The following is a 23,250-nucleotide window of genomic DNA, read 5'->3' as shown; positions in this document are numbered from 1 at the left end:
CGTTTGTGAATAGACTACCTGCTAAAGAGTTCAAAAGAGCTGGATAAAAAGGTACATGATCATCTGTCCCCATTTTAACATCAGTAGCAAACGTGACTAAGAAATTTTGTGACAACCACACACTAGTTTCGGCTTTCCCATAGTTTGTACTGCTTTTGCATGGAGAAAATTCCACCCCTGTACTCCACCCACCCTTCATATTTGACCCCCAACCGAGCTCACATTAAACACAGAACATTAAAGAAATTCAGATGTGTTGTATGCCTCTTTTACATACGACATACAAATACTTGATATACAATGCTTTAGTCAATTCTCTGTTCTTAGTGAAAAAATAAAGAAAAGAAAATATACAAAAAAAACTGGAAATGAAGTCATGTGAACTGCCTACTAGTTTTTCTCTTCCAAAAACATTGTGCAAGTGAACTTTTTATGCAATATCGTCTGCAAAAAAATGCTGCATTTAATCGACCATTATTCCAGGTCGACATGAATCCAACTCCTAGTTATGCTTCTCGGAACAAAGTATGGGCGTGGGGTAGCATGTACTGTAGGCCTACGCTTTCCGTAAAATCAACACCTCAACCATGAATGTATCAAAACCTCATGGACATGATCAACAACACATAAAGAGAAAAAGAAAAATGTCTAAGCACACGAGAGTAAAGGCTAATGCATGCTTCACTGCACAACAGTGTCGCTCGTCGAAAATAACTGAAATTGGGTATTTTCGACGAGGGTCGGCGCCGCGCGACGAAGCATAAATTAGGCTTGAGAGTTCATCCTCATGTACAAAATACATTGTCACTTCAGTACACATTTGGAAAAACCACAAAAAGAGACAATCAGAAACCGTGTATGCATCTTGGAACACCAAGAGGCACTCAGTGTCGTACATTGTGTATTATTGCAAGCATATTCGGACTGACATTTGCTACAGTGTGGAGAGAAAAGGTCAACTTTATCCTCACATGGCAATTCTTTCATGTACATTTTTAATAACACTTAAATGTGGTGCAAAAAAAAAGGTCTATGCCACTGGTCTGGAGAAAACCACTTGTTCCAGGATGGTCTAAAATGGGGAATGAATGAGCCATAAAGAGGCTCTGTTTGAGCATGTCTGAGCACCGCTTCCCCGCATCAGGTGAAGTGCTATGCAGACACAAGAGAGGTAAATACTTAAGTTTCTTAAAACCTGACCGACTACAGCCTCAGTGAGTGGTTTTTTACAATCAGAAGAACAAAGGAAACAAACACAATACTGCTGTTTCAGTTTGAACATTATCATTTTTTTCCACAAACCAGAAAAGCAACCTTAAATAACTTGTTTAATTAGCAGATACTAGCTTTGCTATAAGTGAGAAGGAAATAAGCATCTTATCCCAAGGCTAGCACACTGATACAGGTACTGGCTGGGTAATTTAAACCACTATCATAATCATTATCATTATCATTTATTGAATCCTAATATCAATAATGCACCAATACGCAATGAAATGAATGGACTTAATAGGGTGGCCTGGCCTAGGAATCAATACTTTGATCACAAAATTAACTTACCTAGCACCACACGTCAGGGAAACACAAAATAAATGTCGGCACACCCTGTCCCTATCAAACTATTCCTAAAGGAAGGAAACTATAAAGTTATCGTACAATATGGTGTAATTGATAAACAGATAAATATTTGCACTGGGGTAGGCCTTAGTAGCAGTATTTTCCTCTTACCTATACAGACAGAAGTTACCAAGCTACCTTTATACATGTCATCAATAATAACATTAAATAGGGTGGATTAAACAGCCGAGAATGAGGGAGAGAGAAAGAGTGAGAAAATAAGATAGCATACAGCATAACAGGCCGCGTCATGTTCTATGTTCTCCACCTCGGAACAGAACTGGTCAAATATACAGATGAAACATAAAAATAAAAAATAAAAACATCCAGGAAATCAACATAAAACAGAACCAAATAATGATAAATAAGAAGTGTATTTACATGCAGATGTTCAAATCCTATAGGCAGAGAAATCAAAAAAAGAATACACCACATATATTATTGCTTGACATTCGATTATGGCTAAAAGTCGCGTTTCGTTTTTTAAACTATATTCTTAAATGTAATTTAATCATAAAACCTTATCAGCTGTGCTTCGGAAAAATGAGTTGTTAAAGATGCAATGAAAATTTGACTCATAAATCTGGGTAACACAACAAACACTCCAGTACATGTAAAATTTAAGCATGACATAACAGATCTTCACAATTTATGGTCAAGAACACTCATCTTCATAATTTATAGTCAAGAGTGCACAACTCCTAATGGGTCAGGCTGCGGCCATGCTGGTTAAAAGGATGGCTATGGTGTGTTTTCCGCTTATAGTTCATCTATGTTGCTCCACAGTATTCTGAAGACCTATGAATTGTTGAAGGCATTATGTCATGCTCCTAAAAACCTACACCTGTTATGGATGGATCATCAAGGTCAGCATTACCAAAGCCTTTTTAAAAAACGAAAACAAAAGAAGAATCCAAAGGAAATCAAGACCTAAGACTCCTCGTTCACGAAAACCCTGTTCATCTGTAATTATTAAAGCCTTGTCTGGGGGTTTGTTTTATTCACACACAGAGTACAAACACACACACACACTATTGCTTTTTTACACACAGACGACAGAGCAGAGACAGAAGGACCAACACTTTTTAGTTTTTTGTATATACATTGATTGAACAGCACACCAACCATCAATCCCTTACTACATAATGGGTTTATCTCATGTGAGACTACACAGGACATCTCTTCACAAGGACTGCCTACAGGAGTAGTTTATATTGTAGATAGATACATGTATCCTTGTCTATGATGATCATTTTCTACTATTCTGCCAAGGTCACAACTATACGGCTAGAATTATATACGGTGATGAACACAGAGCGGTGGGGGCTTTATCACGCGCATGAAACTGAAATGATTTGACAAAGCGTCAGAATCGAGAGCGTGTTGCAATCAACAATGAAATTAAAAATGACAGTGGCTACTCCTCAGAGACCTGCAAGCTGCAACAGTAAGACACGACTATTGCTTGTCTTATACTGTAGTACACACATTAGAAGCAAATCACCACTTAAGGCTCATTTAAACTTGTTTCTGCTGTGGACATGGTCATGTGTCAGCATGAGTTAGCCTTTCGATTTAAACTACAAAACACCAGATTTGCCTTCGCATTAACGGAGTAATCAATTTGATGAGAGGACTACAGTTGACTAAATTACACTGCAAGCCTGATTTTGTATTTTTATTTTTATTTTGTGTGACCATAAAATTAGTTTACTATAATGTAATGAAGCATCCAAAAGAGTAACATAAAATGCCTTTGAAGAGGAAACCCGACTAATAGTTTAAAAACAGCCAGTCTCACTGAAACTCTCTCTCTTAATCATGATACTACCAAGTGCTGCACTGTGTGTGCCCATGCCAAAAATATCCGTCCGCTTCCCATAAGGATCAATTGAGAACTGTTAACAGATCAAAAAGAATTCTTGAAAGAGCCATGCTTCCTCCACAAGCGTCCAAGAGGAAAGGAAAGACAGCTGCATCTTCTGTCTATCCGTAACTACCCTGAGCGTTCACAACTCTTCCTCTTCTCTGCTCTCACTGCGGCCTGAGGCCTCTCTACCGGGATTGTCTAGCAGTGTTCCAGACTGGGTTTCTTCTGCTGGGAGTCTGAGGTTTACTCGTCATAGAGGGCTTTGTGCATATCCAAATCGGACAGGATAATAACAGAGATTATTACTCAGGTACAGCATATCTACTACGGCCCCAACACGCGACAGATTTAATATTGCATAAGAATATTTGGTTTTTTTCTTCTAACAAAGAGGGGGTTTCTTTTAAAAGTTGACCCTGATAACACCATTTGAAACCAAATCAAATACTCAAAAAACGTTTTAGTTTTTTTTTTGTGTTTGTGACAGAAATGCTGTATGCTGGAACTATGTTTTTTGAATAGGTAATGGGATTTGAGTTTTAAAGAAAGGGTGTAGTGATTATATGGGGCTGGAGGCCCCTTAAGGAATATCAAGAATGGAAAGAAATAAACACAATTAATTAATCTAAGCCTGTTCATGTGGATTCATCCCTGAACAAAGATAAAAAACAAACAAAAACAAAAGAAGAAAAACTAATAAGGACCAAGAGTTCAACAACTGTCCACTACAACAAGACAAAGAAAATCTTCCCTGAGGGGTGACAGCACAAGGCGTCAGTGCCTTGTGCAAATTGCACGGTAGAGGAATGATAAGTGTGCAAACAGAGAAAACAAAGAAACAAATGAATCCAACTGGTGTTTATGTTAAAGTCAGTGACTAGATGACTATCATGCTTTGATGAATTTCTAAAGGGATATCACTGTTTGTTTGCCTTTTTTTCTTTCTTATTTTTCTTCCCATTAAGATATTTCTAGAAGCCGCTACCAAGATTGCTGGAATGTTTTAGCAATCCATTCTACATTTAGACTGGAGAGCAGAAGCAACGACTAACGTTTGGCACATCCAGGGTTTTTTTTTTTTTTTTTGTACTTTTACTACAACACTGACAAGAAAGACACACTTGACAAAACAAAAGCACAACAACAAAGAATTCTGAAAATAGCACTTGTCCTACACCATTTTCATGTGTCTCCCCTAAAACCATACAAACAAACAAACAAACAGCTAGCCTCTAATTATTGCGGGAATATAGTTTAGTGCTACCTGACATCTTTTTCTCTCCCTCTTTCTCTTTCATGGGTTTATTAACCAAAACATGTTACAAAAATAGAAGCTTTACTACCAGACAAGGCTTTGAATATTCACTTTCCCTTTCCTGTTTCTGTTGTGTCGTGCGTCGTTGGCATCGCTGGGCTGAGGCTGTGGCGAGGAGGCAGATCAAATCTCTCGCACATAACGATGGAGAACGGTATTCAGAAGAGGTTCATGAGCCTAACTCTGTCTGCGGATCATCTCTAGGTCAATCAGCCATTACCCGGCTTGCTGTATCTCAACCTTCCACTAGATGGAACAATTGGATTACGCAAAACGGCTGACCCCGTCAGAAGCTATTCATTTGAGGTTGATTTGTAATCAGACCTAGGTCAGATTTATAAATACTTTTCGTGGTTTTTATTTATTTCAGTTTTCTTCATTGCAAGATTGACGGGATTTGTCAACCCAGAGAGTGCAAAAGAAAAGGTTAAGACAATCACAGCAACATAATTTCAGAGTCAAGTAATAGCACATGTCTCTGACTGACAACTACCTGAATTGTCCTGATGCTCTAAACCCCACCGATGTGGCTGTCCTAGCAGGTTGACTCACATGGCCATTTGAACCCAGGCCTATTAGATGTGTGCATGCATTAGGACAGAGATGTTCACAGGGTTCCCACACATTTTTACCAATTAATTTCCAAAACCTTTCCAAAACTTTTCCAGAATATTGAATCCAATTTCCAGGACTATATAACAATAATTCAGCTCAATAACGAGTCGCTTACTCCTATGCGCAATGCCCAAAGACAGGCAATGTATGCCAGTGGTTCTCAACCTTTTCAGGCCGTGACCCCCGAAATAGTCATATTTTAACTGGGGACCCGGCACCCTGACGAGCACTAAGAGTTGAGGAATTTTGTATAACACGGTTTTATTGTGAAAATAGCAGATCTACATGCTCACAACGCCTCGCAACGCGAGGCGATGTGAGCATGTAGATCTGCTATTTTCACAATTTCTGCCTCTAATATTTGACAATTTGGCCCATGTTTAATGTGTCATTTCAGAGGTATTAACAAAATCAATAACCAAAGACAATGCATAGCTATTTTTTCCAGGACCTTCCAGGAACCTTGATAAATTCCAAAACTTTTCCAGTACTGGAAAAATATTTTTTCTAATTTCAAAATATTTCCAGGAATTTCATGACCGTGGGAACCCTGCCAGGTGTATTAGATGTGTGCATGCATTAGGACAGAGCTACGGGTATGTTCAGTGAGGCTGCGGAGCTAACAGGTAGGGAGTGTAACCTGCCTTCTCGTCCAGGCCTCAGGACTGACCCCTTATCAGCCAGTGCCAGCCACACCCTAACAAAAAGCCCTCTCACACACCACACTCTCAGACCAGCTATCATCTGCAGCTCCCAGGACTAACCCTCTGTGATCACGCTTCAACTTGTATTTCTTGTGCACATGCAACACATCACTAGGTAAATATACAAGTCTTAAATTAAAGAAAGGTGCAAATAAAAGTGCCTTATCAATTCAACAATTAAGAATGGTCTAACTACTGATATCATACATGTTATTTAAAATAGATTCTATAAACATTACTTTTTTTTCTGTATAGTAAGTACTTATGACCGTATACCCTGTAGTACATTAGAAAACAGGTGGAATGAACCCTTTTCATTGTGTCAGTGCCCTGTGCTTCCTCAGGGCACCCATCCAGAGAAAGGAATTTTAATAGCAGATGGTCTTACATGATTTCACTATGCAACCACGGTGGATGGAGTCTTTGACAGCTAAAATCATTGCGTTTTTGAACTAGAATTACCAGAATTCTATGCTTCTTTTGTCTTATTTAATTTTTTTAAACGATTGTCCACAGAGAGGCGCCGATTGCATCACCAATGCCGATGGTACCTCCCTTCAAAGTAGCCATGAGTTTTCAGTTTCCAAGCACTGTGTCCAAAAGATACAAGCGAACAAGGGGCTGAACTTGACCCAGATGTGCACATATACCAACCATGTTTCACTTTGGGGGAGAGGGGAGGCAGACGCACAGCAGATGAATACTGCAAACACAGGCCTCAAAAATATTGTCTTTGTGATTTACTTTCTAATAGAAAGTTAAGAAAAAAAATGTTTTGGAACTCTAAAGGATGCCACTGAGCCATATATACTTTGTCATACATAAAATAGCAAATATAGCAGATATACAGTACACGGTCCTAATGCATCGCTTTGTACTGCATGAGTTTGTAGATCTGCTATTGTCACTATTTTAGAAAAACTGAGTCTTTGTTTTTGTTTACAATTGGAGAAAGGTTGCCCAAAAGTATGGACGCAAGGGTTCATGGGGCTAATTGATTATTCTGATGATTCCAGCCCAAATGCACACATAAACCCTACATACAGTATACATAGAGATAAATAGCATGTATGTTAAAGCAATATGGATTCACATCCAAGATGGTAATGTGCACGGGAAGGTCAAGTCCAACCTGAACAGAAATTGTTTCTATGTCCTCTTGATCTCCCAGTTCTTTTTTTTCCTTCTTTTTTTTTTCTTCGAGATGCCTTCCAAACAAAGAGAACTAAATTCAGTAAAGTAAACCACCAAAAAAATCATTCCCTAAACCCTCCCATTCAAGGATAAATCCAACCAAAAAAAACAAAAACAGAACAAAACAAAACAAAACAAAGAACAGAACAGCGTGCCATCCGTCCATCCTGGTTTATGCAGGGCACCGTTAAAGTGTCTCAGATTCCTCCTCCTCCGCACACACACACCCACCCACCCCCCCAACCCCACCCGCACCCCCACCCACTCTTACGGTGGTCACACTGGCACCTGGCAGGGCTGCTACCCGTCAACGGGCATGGACTGCTCAAAGTCCGATCCGAACAGCTCCTTGTATAAGGGGGGGAAGTGGGCACGCACAATGTCTGGGTATATTGCTTTGAAAGCTGTAAGCTTCTCTGTATGCCTGCTGCACAGCGCTCGCAGTGTCGACACTTTGCATATCAACTGTGGAGAGAAAAGGAGACAGGGCTGTTTAGATTCACAGTGAGGCGAGAACTATAGAGCAATGAAAAAAAAAATGAAAAAACATTCCTCCCTACAGTGAATTCACACTCACACAGGGGGCAAACACACTGGTAAATATTGAGACAAGCACTCTGCAAGCAGGGGAGAAGAAAAAAAAACCCTGACACTTCATCTTAGGAAGCGTGGATGCAATTGATAAATCTCGCCGTGCCTCTGCTCGAAATAGACGTACGGTAGCGTCATGAAACTTTAAACGTTGGAAGTTTGGTCCAATGCCCTTACAACAGTGAACGAGCCAACAAGGTTAAATTGTGGTGCGTGCGTGTGTGTGTGTGTGTGTATTGAGAGTATTACTATACATTTCCCCGCAAGTATAGCAGGAAAAATGGTTGTTTGAAAATAATGTGTAAATTAGGCTTACAGTTAGGAACAGATTCAGGTTGGGGATTACTTGGGGGCGGGACCCTAAATTGGGGTCCCCAGATGATTGGCTTAATCTCATTTTTTCCCCCACTCAATGGTAAACAAACCAACACACAGTATAAGTGTACAGTATACAGGGTATCTGCACATTTATGAAGTGACAATTTAAGGACTTTCTAGACGGTTTTAATATCAAACTGGCCAAACTGTCAAATATTAAGTAAGCAAGAGGCGAACATTGTGAAAATAGCCGATCTACATGCTCACAACGCCTCGCAACGCGAGGCGTTGTGAGCATGTAGATCAGCTATTTTCACAATATTTATCTGTGGAACCGAGTCACATTAAATGCAATACCTACAATTCCAAGTGCTTGTCAGGGTGGGGGTCTCCAGTTCAAATATGTTTATTTTGGGGGTCACGGCCTAAAAAGGTTTGAGAACCCCTGGATTAGACATATAGAGGTCAGGTTTAGGGGTTTGGGGTTAGAGGAGAGGTTACCTTCGTAAGAATCCCGTCCTCTCTGTGGTTCTTCTGCAGGACATGCTGGAGGGCCAACTGGATCTTCTGCTGGAGTTTCTCCACCTTCACCTTCTCCTGGAGCCAGGACCGGTCTGGAAAGTTCAAAAAGTCTCATTAGGGGCCGTGTTCATAGGCGCTGACATAGTGGGCGCGTGAGGGCTAGAGCAACCCATTACAAATAGCCAGTTACTCAACTTTTTGTACTTTTTGGAGTATTTCTCACTCAACCACATTCCTGATACTCGGGGCCGATTTTCACACGTTCCCTTTGTCCGAGGGAACACGCACAGCGGCAGAGCCCGCCCCGCTCTTGGCGCCCAGAATTTTGTGGCTACACACTCAAGAGCGCTTCAAGCTCAAAATAGTTTCACTTTTGGAGAGGAGTGCCACTCAATTTGATCCTCCTGATTGTATGTGAGAACCCGGTTATTTCCGTCCTGACTTTGAATCGTTACCATACCCATGAGAAGTCCATGTTTATCGTTGCAGGCTTCAGTAAACGCTGCACACGAGCACCCTGGATATGATATCCAAAGCACTCATAAAACACTTTCAGTGGACACGGCTCCTCAGTCACTGTACAACCACTGCACTTACATGAGCAGGTGTTACTTACTAATAATAATCTACGGTACATTATTAGTAAGGGTGCACTGTGTACTAACACTGTGTATAACTGAAGAGATCAGGAACTGAGGCAGCCAGGCGTGCATATTGGTATTGGAGGCATACCTGCCTGCTTTTGTTTGCCTGCAGTGAGTGACACCTACCTGCAGACATCAACACGAAGGCAGAGAACAGGGCGATCTCATCCTCAGACAGGTGCATAGAACACAAGTTTTTCCCAAACTCGAAGATGGAGCTGATCAAGTCGTCACAGCCTGCCACAACAAAGGACACAAGAGAGAGAGAGAGAGTGTGAGAGAGAGGGGCTCGGGATGAGGAAGACCAAAGCACGGCGCTCACTCTTGATCTTTATTGGGAGAGAGGCGCGCAGGGAGAGGGGAGGGAGGGAAGGCGAGCGGCGTCGGCGCTGCTGCTGACAGCACGGGGGAAGCGTCTCTGCAGCAGAACAGCCGATGCTTTTACTGAGTTTTGTTTGCTGCCGAGACGAGTCGAGTCACTTTTGGCAGATGGGCGGTGTTACGCAAGCCGGAATGAGGTCACTCTTGAGTGTTTTTGGTTAAATCAGTGAGCTGGGGGTAGAGGAGGGAGACAGGCGGGTGCCACCGAGGTGCTGCAAGCCCATCAGTCTGCCACCCCCGCTATGAGACCCTTTGTACACGTTGGCACCTTGGCACTCTTGTTGGGCAGAGCAAGCTAAGCATTGTGCCTTTAATCGCCCAGACGCGTGCATGCTTATGTACTGCACATGCGCACGGCCACACTCACACGCGCACACACACGCACACACACACACAAACACACACACACACACACACACACACACACACACACACACACACACACACACACACACACACACACACACACACACGCACAGACAAATGCATGCAATTGCATATGCAGAAACAAATATGGAGAGCTAATTTAACTCAGATAGTGTTAAAAATGGACCCATACGGGTCCCTCTCTGACTGAAATTATTATTTTCTTTTTACAACGCAGGCACAGGGAAAGGGTACTATAACAAAGAGACAGAATTATGCATTCATATTGCCACTACGGGGCACATTCATGTTTTGTATCCTCCAAAAGGCACTTGGTTACTCGGGAGAATTCTGTCTTAGTAATGTCATGGCATTCAAACGCAAATGCTATTTGCTTACGCCTGAGATATTTCTCCGCCAGACTTCCCAATGATGGCTGTGATAGAGCTCTCCCGAAGAGGCATTCAATCTGGCTTTATTTATTTCCCCGGTAACGGGAGCCATATGCGGCGGGGGCCTTAGTAACCGCTCCATCCTGCCATAAATAACCATCGCGGGGAGACAGCAAAAGCCAGGTGAGGCGCCGGGGACGAGCGCTTCCAGGCCCTCTCTGCAATGTGCGGAGCAGAGGGAGGAAGACGGATTCCGCTGTCGGCCGTAACGCCGGGGGGGAAGGCGGTAAGACACCGTGACGAGGTGGTCCAACATGCACGGACACAGATGGACACGGACAAACACACACGTGCATGCACAGTGCACACACAAGACAGATACTCTGCATGCACAGGCGGTGGTACAACTGCACACAAACCGCACGCACGCACGCACGCACGCGCGCACGCGCGCACACACACACACACAGAGTGGTGTAAAGTAACTAAGTACATTTACTTAAGTACTGTACTTTTACTTTAGCATTTCTAATTTCCAATACTTTTACTTCTACTCCACTACATCTCGGATCCAAATATTGGATTCTTCTACTCCACTACAATTATTTAAACACTTTAGTTTCCAGTTAATTTGCAGATATAAATTATAATATCGTAAAACATACATTAACCACTTTAGCCCTATTTTATACCTAGTAATAAATGTAATTACTTTCTCCACCACTGCACACACACACACACATACGCAGGGCTGCACACATGCGAGCACACACTCACGCAAACACACACACACTCACGCAAACACACACACACACACACACACACACACACACACGTGCACATTCAGCACACCACCCGGCACAGACAGGCTTTAGGAAACACTCACCTAATGACTTGAACACATCGGGCCCGGCATACTTCCCATCGAAATAGACTGTGTTGTTCTGCGAGTCAAAGGCACGGCACATTCTGACAAAGACAACTTCCAAGGATCCTGGGAGGGAAGAGACAGAAGTGCCATGTTTAAATCTGGTGTTCTTATTGTTTGTTATTGTTTTGGCTTTTTCTACACCCGATTCCGTCAGAATTGTAAGTCACATGCCAGTCGGGGGCTGGGAATTGAGAGGGAAAGAAATAATCCTGACTGTGATTATTACTGTTATTCTTTTTCAATATTTTTCAATATTTCAATATTGCTAGTCGAGTAACCCGTCCATTAAGAAAAGAGAAGTGCACCACTGGTGAAAGCACCTATTAGCCAAGTAGATTATTACATAATAGACGGGGGCCTATTCTCCCATAATGACATGCTCGAGATGCTCGGCTACATTCAGTAACGACAGCACTTATTCAACCTTTATTTAGTCAGGTGCAAAGAAATTATATCTCCTGCTATTTGTACCACTCTGCGGGAGTGGATAAGAGGATAAAGTAGAAACCATTACTCCCTCTGAGGGAGATGGCACTGTGTTTTAAAATGTCACGTCTGACAAGGGATCGCTCTCTCTATTTCATTATTCATATTGGCAGTGTTAATGTACTGTAAATAATACCCAGGGAAAGACCCGGGGGATGTGTTTGTTTGTTGGTGCGTGTACGCGCGCGCCATGTGTACGTACTGTATATCGTCACTGTCGGGCAGAAACCTCGTATCTCCAAGTTTCACATCTTTACATTTTTTCGCAAAGTAAAGCACTGCTTCATCATACAAGGCCGTCGCACAAAAGTAGTGAAAACAGCGGTGCGAGGCGTTGTGTGCTTGTAGATCGGCTGTTTTCACTAGTTTAAATCATTTTAAAAATGATAAATACAAAACAAACGGTTTTGGACATACAAGGTTTCCACCCGACAACGACGATATATGTGTGTGTGTGCCTGTTTATATTCATCCACTCGTATAAGCATGTACGCACAGAACCATGCAGTACCTACAGTATAATGTGTGCTACTGTGTGAGTGTTGCAACGTGCAGCGATTACAGTGAGCAGACATCATCTGGGACTGGGCGGAGAGAGGGAGGGGGGGAGAGAGAGAGCGAGAGCGAGAGAGAGAGAGAGAGAAAGAGAGAGAGAGAGGCGACAGACGTCACAACGGTTAGTATCTCAGCTCAGGAACATGAGCCTTATCTAATCCTCTGTCCCTCCCTGCTATGTTTTGTAATGAAGTAATGAACAGAAGAAAAAGAGAGAGCAATGGAGATGTAGAGAGAGAGAGAGAGAGAGAGAGAGAGAGGAAACGGGTAGGGTGGAGTCTCCGCTCTTGTGTTTTGAAGAAGGCAGCTTTGTGCAGTCAGGTCAGCTACGCCCTTGTGACAATGCCAGAGGGGGGGCTGTGTGGGTGTGTGTGTGTGTGTGTGTGTGGGTGTGGGTGTGTGTGTGAGTTTTGGCGTGTGACGGCAGCGGGGGCCCCGTGTTGACAGGCTGTCATACCTGCTTTCAGCAGCACTATCTGATCGTTCTGACAGAGCTCCATGAAGCCGTCGATGCGCTTGGCGAACTCCACCACATACTGAATGGCCTCCGTTATTTTGATAGCACACAGCTGCCACATGACTTCCCGGGGCTAAGAAGGGACAGAAAGGACTGAGTTATCTACCTTTAAGAAGGGAACACAGAGGGGAAAAATACATGTGATTATTACTGTGACCGGTGCCAAGCCGTGGCGGTGGAGGACACTGGCGTAAGACAGCGGTTCTCAAAGTGGTATTCCGGGGACTCTGTGGCTGCATTCACACTAAAGAGTGATATACCCCTTTCCTTGTCCTATAGGGGAATGAGGGGGGGAGAGTGGAATCCAATTCATTCCCTATGGACGTCACATGGCTTCATGCCTCTAGCAAGCCTCTTGGGGTAGGGCGTCGTCGCTTTAAGCCAAGAGGCTTGGAAGAGGCATGAAACCATGTGACTTCCTTAGGGAATTAATTGGATTCCACTCCCCCCCCCCCCCCCCCATTCCCCTAGGACAAGGAGAGGGCAGGTGACTTTACTGTGTGTAGGAAGCCTGTGGGTTCTAAATTGACCAATACAAGTCTGTAACTCTGACAGTGTACAAATGGAACCAAATGAACCCATTGACCAATACAAGTCTGTAACTCTGACAGTGTACAAATGGAACCAAATGAACCCATTGACCAATACAAGTCTGTAACTCAGACAGTGTACAAATGGAACCAAATGAACCCTGACGGGTTCATTTGGTTCCATTTGTACACTGTCAGAGTTAAGGGGAGACCTTGAAATGCGAACATTGTAGAAAGGGAGGCTGGGGTCTGGGCTGTAGTGTACCTTGCTCTGGTAGCTCTCCATCTCCTCCTGCAGGAAAGCCTGCCAGGTCATCTGCTGCAGCTCCTCCCGCAGGTACTGACACGTCTCCATGTGGGACTTGGAGATGTTCTGGGCCAGGTGCTCTGGAATACAGTACGCACACACACACACACACACACACACACACACACACACACACACACACACACACACACACACACACACACACACACACACACACACACACACACACACACACACACACACACACACACACACACACACACACACACACACGCACATGCAAACACACACACACAGGAGGACAAGAAGAGATTTAGGCCGTTTTCACACCTGTTTATTTGCTGTATTCCCGATCCAGGGACTGATACGATACACAATGTTTTACTTTCGCTTGGATCGGTTTGCGTTCGCGCAGCAGCATTTAACGGCAGACCAAACCCTGTAAACGAACGGCACGTACAAGCTAACTGTTGTCTAATTGGTCGGAATTTTCCAGACGCTTTTAAAGCTTTTCAATTCATTAGGAAAAAGTGTTAGGTTCCCGAATAGCAAGGTGGCACAGGAATTTCTATTTGTATTTGTTTATCACCGCAGTCATTATTCGGGCCATATTTCAAGCAAAGGTCTGTGAGGAGAATGCCGAATTTGAAATAATTGCAGAAATCTATGCAATATCTAGAAAACTGTGATGCTGCTTTCACATTATGCGAAGAACACGTGCTGTCTGCCGATGCTGAACAAAAGAAGGGACATACAGTACAACAACACACACACACTGTGTATCTGTTAAACCCAAGAAGTGCCAGGCAAGTAGCGTGAACATCCATATGGATTCCTGTAGTTGGGTTGGTTCACTTTCTCACCTATAGCAAACCACACCACGGTGCAAAGAGTCAGTAGACCATCTTCTCAAAAGCATTTCGGTGCAATTGTTTTTGTTCCGCAAACCAACTATAACAAGGGGATAAATGCACTAGAACAGGGGGTCCGGGACCCCTAGGGGGTCCTCAGAGTTACTACAGGGGGGCCGCCAAATCCTTGTGTGATAGGATAATTATTTTAAATGAACAACTTGAACCCTCACATCCCTATACTCTGAAGAAAACTTTCTGCGAGGCGTTTTTTGGCAAATAGGTTTGGTGTAGAGGTAAAAAAGAGCAGACCAAGTACAGGTTGAAAGGTCAAGTTTACTAAGTATCGAAGATTTAGGATTTATGTGTTATGTGTCAAACAAGTCTATGAATCTGAATCTATCTATGAAATCGATGAGAATCTCCATCACACATTTATACAATATGTAGAGGGGTCTCTGCTTCATTTCTCTCTCTGCTATGGGGTCCTTTGCCTGAAAACGTTGAAGACCCCTGCACTAGAGTTCCATTTTGCCAGATTAATTGAGGCAGGAGTGAAAACGCCCTGATTCTTGCTTTGCAACAAGGAAGAGATGCGGAAAGTGCATGTTTTTTTTTTTTTTTTTTTTTTTTTTACATTTTATTATTTTCAATTTCCTTTCTTTTTTGCTGGGGAAAAAAAGGCTTGTTGACATTTCCTTTTACTGCCTCCAGGAAGCTCACAGCTTAACACCTTCTAAGCCTGGCCGCACTCCCTCGGACTTCCTACTGGGTCCCATCAGCCAATCGTCTATTCCCGTACTTCGCCGTAATTTATGAAATTAATCATAATTTTTTGAAAAATACAGTCGCAGGTCGTGCTCTGTCTCTTTAAGAGATGTTGTGCAATCGGATCACGTCAGAAACGTGATGACGTCATCGGCTGGCTCTGCCACTGGCTCCACGAGCGGCCATTACGTTCCCCTTCACTGTGTGTGCTGCAGCCTGGTTTAGCCCATCCCCCCTAGTATACCGACCAGACGACAGGCGAAATCAAGGCTTCGGAATGAGTGGAATACATGGAATTAGATCGATGTGCGTGCGACGAGGACGTAATGTACTTTCGAACGCTGTTTTTTCTCGCGGATTACCCCATCTCGCTCCATGCAAATGAACGGCAGAAATACAGCCAGCAGCAGCTTCTAAGTAAGTGGCCGCCCAAACACGTAGTGTGTGCACGTCCTGCTGGCTTGCACTGAACGACCCGCGCGCGTTGTTTATCATTTGGTGTGTTTGTTTTTTAAAATATGTTTATAAATAAAACGCTGATTGCACGGCAGTACCGGGGTTCAGGGGGTTCTGCCGCGGCTTAGAAGGTGTTTAAGGTTCAGCCAAAGCCAATCTAGTTATGACACAAAATGCAATGAGCAGAGGAGGGAGGAGGCAGTGTGGGGGGTGTGGGGGGTGGGGGGCTTACTCACTGAAACAAAGGTCACATTTTCTCTGAAGAAGAAATATTTGAGCGTAAGAATTTTAAATGGTTTTGAAAACACATCTGGTTAAAAAAGGAGTTCCTGGGCACCAGGGGAGCCTAAAAAAAATGATTTCCCCAGACGCCTGCCCTGCCGGTTCCTGATTGGCCCTAATTAATGGAAACTAATTACAAAAAAAGAGGCTCTTTTAATGAGTGTTGGAGATGAGTCTCCAACCTCCTGCTATTTTAAGCAACCTTTGTGTGGTTTGCCCCACGGTTGAGTTACCCCCCCATATAGCCTTCTCTCCTCTGTTTCTGCACTCCTTCGTCTAATAATCCCCCCCTCTCACCCTGCTCCTCCTCACCTACAGTGTTGATTTCGTCGACTAAAACTATGACAAAAAATGTTTGTCGACTGTGTTTTTATTCACTGACTAAATAAAAACTAAGCTGTGATGACTAAAACTAAGACTAAATACCGGTATATTGACAATTTTAATTGACTAAATCAACTTTAGATTTAGTCGCCTAAAAAACGTATTTAGTCGACTAAAATTAGACTAAAACTAATACTTTTCAGGTGACTAAAATTATGACTAAAACTAAACAACACTTTATTCAAAAGACTATGACTAAAACTAAATCAAAATTTGCTGTCGAATACTACACTGCTCACCTAGTTCAGCCATGGACACGGTGGGGGAGGTCTCTCCGTTGGTGAAGGAGCAGTAGGGGAAGAAGCCGGAGCCGGGGGCAAAGTCGCAGATGGGCTCCGGCTTGATGCCGTTGATGTCCAGGCCCGACTGGTCGGGGGACGGCTGGATGTCCAGGTAGAAGCTGCTGACCGCCGAGTCGGGCTTGCCGCCGTCGGGGGTGTGGCCGTCCATGTAGCCGCTGAGGTCGTCGTGGAGCTCCGTGAGGCCGTTGGCGGACAGGCCGTACGTGGGCGTGAGCGGCTCCGCCTCGCCCGGCTGCTGCTGGTGCTCGCGCTGCTGCTGCTGCGCCAGCCGGTGCTTCTGCACCTCGGCGTACAGGCTGTCTCGCTGCTTCTTGGACATGCGGCCGAACTTCACCGCTACGGGAGGAAGAGAACACAGGGCAGGGGCGTCACAAGGGGGGATGGAAGTGGGACTGAGTTACTAGGGCCCCAATCTGGGAACCCATCGTCAAAGAAGAAAGTGCGACACCTATCGGTCTGTCTCTCTCAGTAGCGTAGCGTTCTCTGAGGCTGTCTCGAGAGATTACTAGGGCCCAAGGTGGTGGGGCCTTAATTATTTTATACTTCAAATAACTCAAATCAGGGTATACGATCTTTAAATGTCCCTTCACTGTTGGAATGGGACTTCCAAGTGCCTCATAACTTGATATTTACATTGTTTTCTTTGTTTTGCCCTATTGCTGCCTTGTCATGTGTGACACTTATATGACATTTATATGACTGCTTTACCTTTTTTATTTTCTTTGAGATTGGTTCTCATAACATGCGAACAAGTCTTGGTTTAATGTATGCCCTGAATTTCAAATAAACAAAACTGTGAAAAAATATATATTTTATACTTTAGCGACAAGCTCACAGCGCGTCACTGAGTGCGGCGCTGCAAGCTTGTAGATCTGCTATTTTCTAAAAGTCGTGAAAATGTGTGCAAATCTTTGAATATATGTATTTTTTAAGCGAACATTTGTAACTCAAATGTTGCTTCTGGGGGGGTCCCTGGAACTAAACCTTTTGAGATGATGAATTTTGGCTGAATACATATCATTTTGGGGGTCCTTCACATGAAAGAATTTGAGCACCACTGACATAGAAACATAGGTTTTTCCAACGAAATCAAGATTTTTCAAAATTAGCAAATCTACAAGCTCGCAGCGCGGCACTCGGTGCCGCGCTGTGAGCTTGTACATCTGCTGTTTTTCAATAGTTAAAGCACAAAATAATGCGTTCCCGGTCTAAATTGGTTAAACCCCCTCCCCCTATGAAGAACTTTCATGGGGGGCCCACGGTAAATCTTTGTACCCAGGGCCCAGAATTTGGTGCGACACCCCTGACTAGCGATATCGAACCGCCGGTTGTTTCTTTGTTTCGGTCTTGGATCAGAACAAAGAGACTTCTGCACAATAGGTGGGGGGGGGGGGGGAGACGACAACAATAAATCAAGTTATGTTTTTGTGTAACTTTAAGCGTTGTGGGAGTCTGGGTCCGTGTGTGACTAGTAATAATCCACACGGGAGAAGAAATGTTTTCAGCAATTACCTAGAAATATCGATCCATTTTTGCGACCCAAAACCAACCTAGTATCACTTACTCATGATAATTGACAATTAACCACTCAAATTGCGATGTGACTCGTTGTGAACTTGTAGATATCCCACCAATCACATTTTTGGGGAGTTCTAAATCGTTCACTATTTGGTTTACTTCATTGCATTGTTAAACATCTAAAGTCGAGTCTGATGTAACACAATTCCACGACCCGGTAGTTGTCTCCCATGACCCAGTAGTTTGGGTCCCGACCCTCAGTTTGTGCACACTACTGACCCACACAATGACGGACTGTCGCACAAATTCAACACAGTAAAGGCGTGGTGGTAATAAATCAAGTTCCACATGAAGTCTACAAGGAGAGATGACGACTTTAACACTTTCAACTCAGATCGTCATTATAGGAAATCTAATTAAAAAAAAAACATTTCTTTCAATAATAAAACCCTTCAATAATAGCAAAAAAATATGTTTCGCCTTTCGTCACACAGTGAAATACATAGGACTTAAGGGGTTAAAGGACTCAAAGCTTAGTGGCCACTCAGATGTGAGCTGGGCTGAGCTGTTGCCCTGGGCTTTACAGGACCCAGACTAAACAGTGCTAGTGGAAGACATTCCCTCGGCCAGAGTTCTGGGGCCCTGGCAGTGTGTCAGCTGGCCACTGTGCACACGTACATGTCTGTGTGTGTGTGTGTGTGTGTGTGTGTGTGTGTGTGTGTGTGTGTGTGTGTGTGTGTGTGTGTGTGTGTGTGTGTGTGTGTGTGTGTGTGTGTGTGTGTGTGTGTGTGTGTGTGTGTGTGCAGAGTGAGTGGAGCGGAGCAGAGGAGAGTGCAGGCAGATGGGCTCTGGTGTGTTGAATGAAGGCAGGAGTCACCTTGGCCTGTCCTGATAGTGTGTGTGCGCACGGGTGTGCGTGCGTGCGTGCGTGCGTGCGCACAAAACTGTCAGCATGTGCGAAACTGTGCCTGAGTGGCATGTGCTGTACAGTACTACATGCACAAGCGCTAATGTGCTTCTGCGCTTTTACACATGCTCGAAAGTGCATGCATGCATGTGTGTTAATTGAGCACAGCAATACGAGCGTGCCGCCGCCGCACGTGCATGGCTGGCTGCACTCGCTTGTGCATTCTTGTATGTGATGATTTGTCTGTGTGCTGGAGGAGGGAGTAAAAATAAAAGAGAGAAAAAGGGATGTGGTGCCGTGGTGGTGGTGGTGGTGCAGTACACTCCAGACTCCCCTCAGATTCCCTCCCTGCTCTGATAAGATGTGTTCAGAGCGCCCAGTCTGGGTCGCTCTAGTCGCACACCCAGCAGGAGGCTTCCACTAGCACACACACACAGGGACGAGCTGGGCCCCTGATTCAGCCCGGGAAAAAAATAGTGGAGAGGCCCTCATTGCTGCTGCTACTCAAAGATTTGCCGTTTCAGATCAAGACAAGTGACAAGCCAGTGGGCCAATTACTGTACATGAGTTATGTTTCGTCGTTGTCAGGTGGAGACCTTGGCTTGTATGTCCAAAACCGTTTGTTTTGTATTTATCATTTTAAAAATGATTTAAACTAGTGAAAACAGCCGATCTACAAGCACACAACGCCTCACGGTGTGCTTGTAGATCTGCTGTTTTCACTACTTTTGTGCAACGGCCTTGTATGATGAAGCAGGGCTTTACTTTAAGAAAAAATGTATAAATATCAAACTTGGTTTACGAGGTTTCTGCCCAACAGTGACGACTTACTTTGTTGGCCGCCCAGCCCCCAAAATGGAACGAAGGCCGACATTTTGGGAATGAACCGGCCGTTCGGGAGTTGTCCCGCTTTTCCCAATGGCCAGCACGTCCCTGCGCACACACGTACGCATGCACACACCCACCTGTGTGCTCCCATTACTGTGTCTCAGCTGCGCCGCCACTAATGACACTTCTAACAACATCCTAGTTCATCAAACCCACTTTCTGCCACAGCAGCCAATTAGGCCCATGGACAATGCACTCACCTGCTACTGCTGAAAAGTGTGCATAGTAGAGTAAAGCCCTGGAACGGGTCCACGGTAAAAACTTTTCTTTTTCTCTGGGATATATCGGATATGTGTCTGTTGTTCCCTCGGAGATTACGTTTTTTTTTACTGATGCTGCTGAGCGGTTCCCTACAGAATTAACGTGCTGCACACCGCATGCTGCATTTGAGGTGTATTTATATCCAGCGTACGTGGAGATGGGTTGTGCTCATTATGCGTGTTTATTTGTATTCATGTGTTCCGCCGTTTGTCCCTTCACCAAGTTGCCTGCAGCTCAAAACAGAGCTAGGAAACAGACTAATAATAATAATGATAATAATAATTAATGGGAGCATCTACACAAATCTACAAAAATCACTAGCCAAGGAGAGGTCATTTTGAGTTACGAGGTCATACAAAGCAGGCTCGTAGTAGGGCATTCACGAATAGTGATTTTTAGTATTCGAATTATTCGACCTCAAAGTATTCGAATAGTCGAATATTCGACAGGACATTGTGAAAATAGCCGATCTACATGCTCGTTGTGAGCATGTAGATCTGCTATTTTCACAATATTTATCTGCAAAACCGAGTCACATTAAATGTAATACCTACAGTTCTGAGTGCTTGTCAGGGTGGGGGTCCCCAGTTCAAATATGTTTATTTTGGGGGTCACTGCCTAAAAAGGTTTGAGAACCCCTGGTATAAAGCATTAACAAATTCATCCACCAGGGGCATTAACAACTCATTCTTATGACTTACTATCTAGCCAAGCTTTATGAACTATATATTTTTTTAAAGAGAAAATAAAAAAATTAAAATAAGCGAATATTCGACTTTGGTGAACAACGTCGATTACTAACTTTGATATTCGAATATTCTAATATTTGGTGAATGGCCTAGCTCGTAGTGGGTAAGCCATTGTTCACATATCTTTCCTCTTCTAGGCAGGGCTTACCATCTCGTGACATGCCCACTGCCAGGCACTTCTGCAGTCGGCAGTGCTGGCAGCGGTTGCGGCTGGTGCGGTCAATCAGGCAGTTCTTCTGCCGGGGACAGGAGTACGCTGCATTGCTCTGCTGACTCCTCCTGAAGAAGCCCTGCATGGGAGAAGAGGGGATGAATGTGTCATGGAAATATCTTGGGGTCACAGCTCACAGGGTGAAACCCTATTTATTTTTTATTCTTTATCGATAGTATATAGTAGATCAGGGGGTTCCCAAAAGCTTTTGTCTCAGGGCACCACATAAATATTTTTTTTAAACCGAGGCACCCTTACAATTTTCACTCCCAGCACCTTATATTTATAGCATATCGTCGTTGTCGGGTGGAAACCATGTATGTCCAAAACCGTTCGTTTTGTATTTATCATCTAAAAAATGTACTAAACAAGTGAAAACAGCCGATCTACAAGCACACAACGCCTCGCAGAGGCGTTGACACCCACTTTGAAAACCCCTGTAGTAGATTGACAAGAAATGGGGAGAGAGAGAGGCGGGGAGTGACACGCAGCAAATCTTTGTCGGAATCGGGAATCGAACCCACTACAGGCTGCATGGCTGTATTCTTTCTTTCTTTCTTTCTTTCTTTCTTTCTTTCTTTCTTTCTTTCTTTCTACCAGCAGACAATTGAGTTAACCACTTAACCCTTGTTTATACCTTTTCATGTGTGGCGCATAAATAGCGTAAATAACTGATCCCACAAGCAATTCTTTATGCTGTGGCTCCAGTGGTGGAAAGTAACTAAGGACATTTACTAAAGTACTGTACTTAAGTACAGTTTTGAGGTATTTTTTTACTTTACTTGAGTATTTCTACCCCTCTACATCTCAGAGACAAATATTGTACTTTTACACCACTACAATTATTCACACTTTTATACTTTTACTCAAGTACATTTTGAATTCCGGACTTGTACTTGTAACAGAGTATTTCTACATTGCAGTATTGATAATTTTACTTAAGTAAAACATTTGACGCTGTGGCTCCTCAGTGGCGAGGCATCTGGAAGAGGGGCTGGTCTGTCTGTCTGATGATCTGTCTGTGTGTCTGCCCCGAACTAATCCTGCAAAGTGCTGGATCAATAATCGCCAGATGTCTTGTTAACACTGCTAGATTTTCTCACAAGTTTTATACTTTTAACTCAGTCAAAGGGGCTCTGAAACCATGCAAAAGAATTGGAGTAATACAGCACAGACGTGTCATAGACAACTGACGCCATTGATCAGGGCATTTCAAACTTTATTGACTCACCCCTGTAAGTAACTTTTTCATCCACGGCACCCCTGGATTACACTGTCCATTTTTTGAATCTTATATCATATTGGATAAATATCCGTTTCCATCAGAACCGACTAACAAATAAATGTATACTTGACATTTTAACCACTTGAACCCCAGCATCCCTATTCCAGGGGGAAGGTTCTCCAAAAATATCCGATCTACAAGCTCACAACGCATCACAACGTGATGCGTTGTGAGCTTGTAGATCGGCTATTTTTGGTGAAGAGAGTTGGCCGTAGATGGAAAAAGAACTCATCAAGTACAGTGCAAATCAGGTCTGTTTTACTAAGCATAGTGAAGTGATATTTATGTAGTGATATTGATGAATTCCAAATCAAGTTATTCTGAAGCACCCCTGGACTGGCATCAGGGCACCCTAGGGTGCCGCGGCACCCACTTTGGGAAACCCTGCCATAGATGACCGACATCCACATTTGAACCACTTGGCTGTTCTCACGTAGATCCATATGATTAGATTTTTTATTGTCACGCCCAAAATAGGGATTCCCGACTGAAAAGTGGCCAATAATGAGCACAGTTTTACAGGCTGTGATGTTGTGATGTTAGACGTCTAGAGAGTGCTGTACTATAATAGT

The 23,250-nt window shown here is 43.6% G+C and overlaps 1 protein-coding gene across 2 annotated transcripts in view; it reads right to left on the bottom strand.

Moving 5' to 3' along the window:
- Positions 1 to 7,596: 7,596 nt before the first annotated feature.
- Positions 7,597 to 23,250, bottom strand: part of roraa (RAR-related orphan receptor A, paralog a) — a gene marked incomplete at its 5' end in the record, with an annotated part of 326,120 nt that continues 310,466 nt past the window's right edge. For both annotated transcript variants that reach the window (XM_080737835.1, XM_080737836.1), the window contains 8 exons: positions 7,597 to 7,780; positions 8,726 to 8,838; positions 9,517 to 9,627; positions 11,416 to 11,523; positions 12,959 to 13,091; positions 13,814 to 13,935; positions 16,797 to 17,195; positions 21,331 to 21,472. In XM_080737835.1, the coding sequence (XP_080593961.1) occupies positions 7,616 to 7,780; positions 8,726 to 8,838; positions 9,517 to 9,627; positions 11,416 to 11,523; positions 12,959 to 13,091; positions 13,814 to 13,935; positions 16,797 to 17,195; positions 21,331 to 21,472 (1,293 nt within the window). In that variant the 3' untranslated portion in view covers positions 7,597 to 7,615. The remainder of the gene's footprint in view (positions 7,781 to 8,725; positions 8,839 to 9,516; positions 9,628 to 11,415; positions 11,524 to 12,958; positions 13,092 to 13,813; positions 13,936 to 16,796; positions 17,196 to 21,330; positions 21,473 to 23,250) is intronic.

The sequence above is a fragment of the Nannobrachium achirus genome (assembly GCF_963921795.1).
Source record: "Nannobrachium achirus genome assembly, chromosome: 11".
Taxonomy (NCBI): domain Eukaryota; kingdom Metazoa; phylum Chordata; class Actinopteri; order Myctophiformes; family Myctophidae; genus Nannobrachium; species Nannobrachium achirus.
This window is presented reverse-complemented; position numbering and strand designations above follow the sequence as displayed.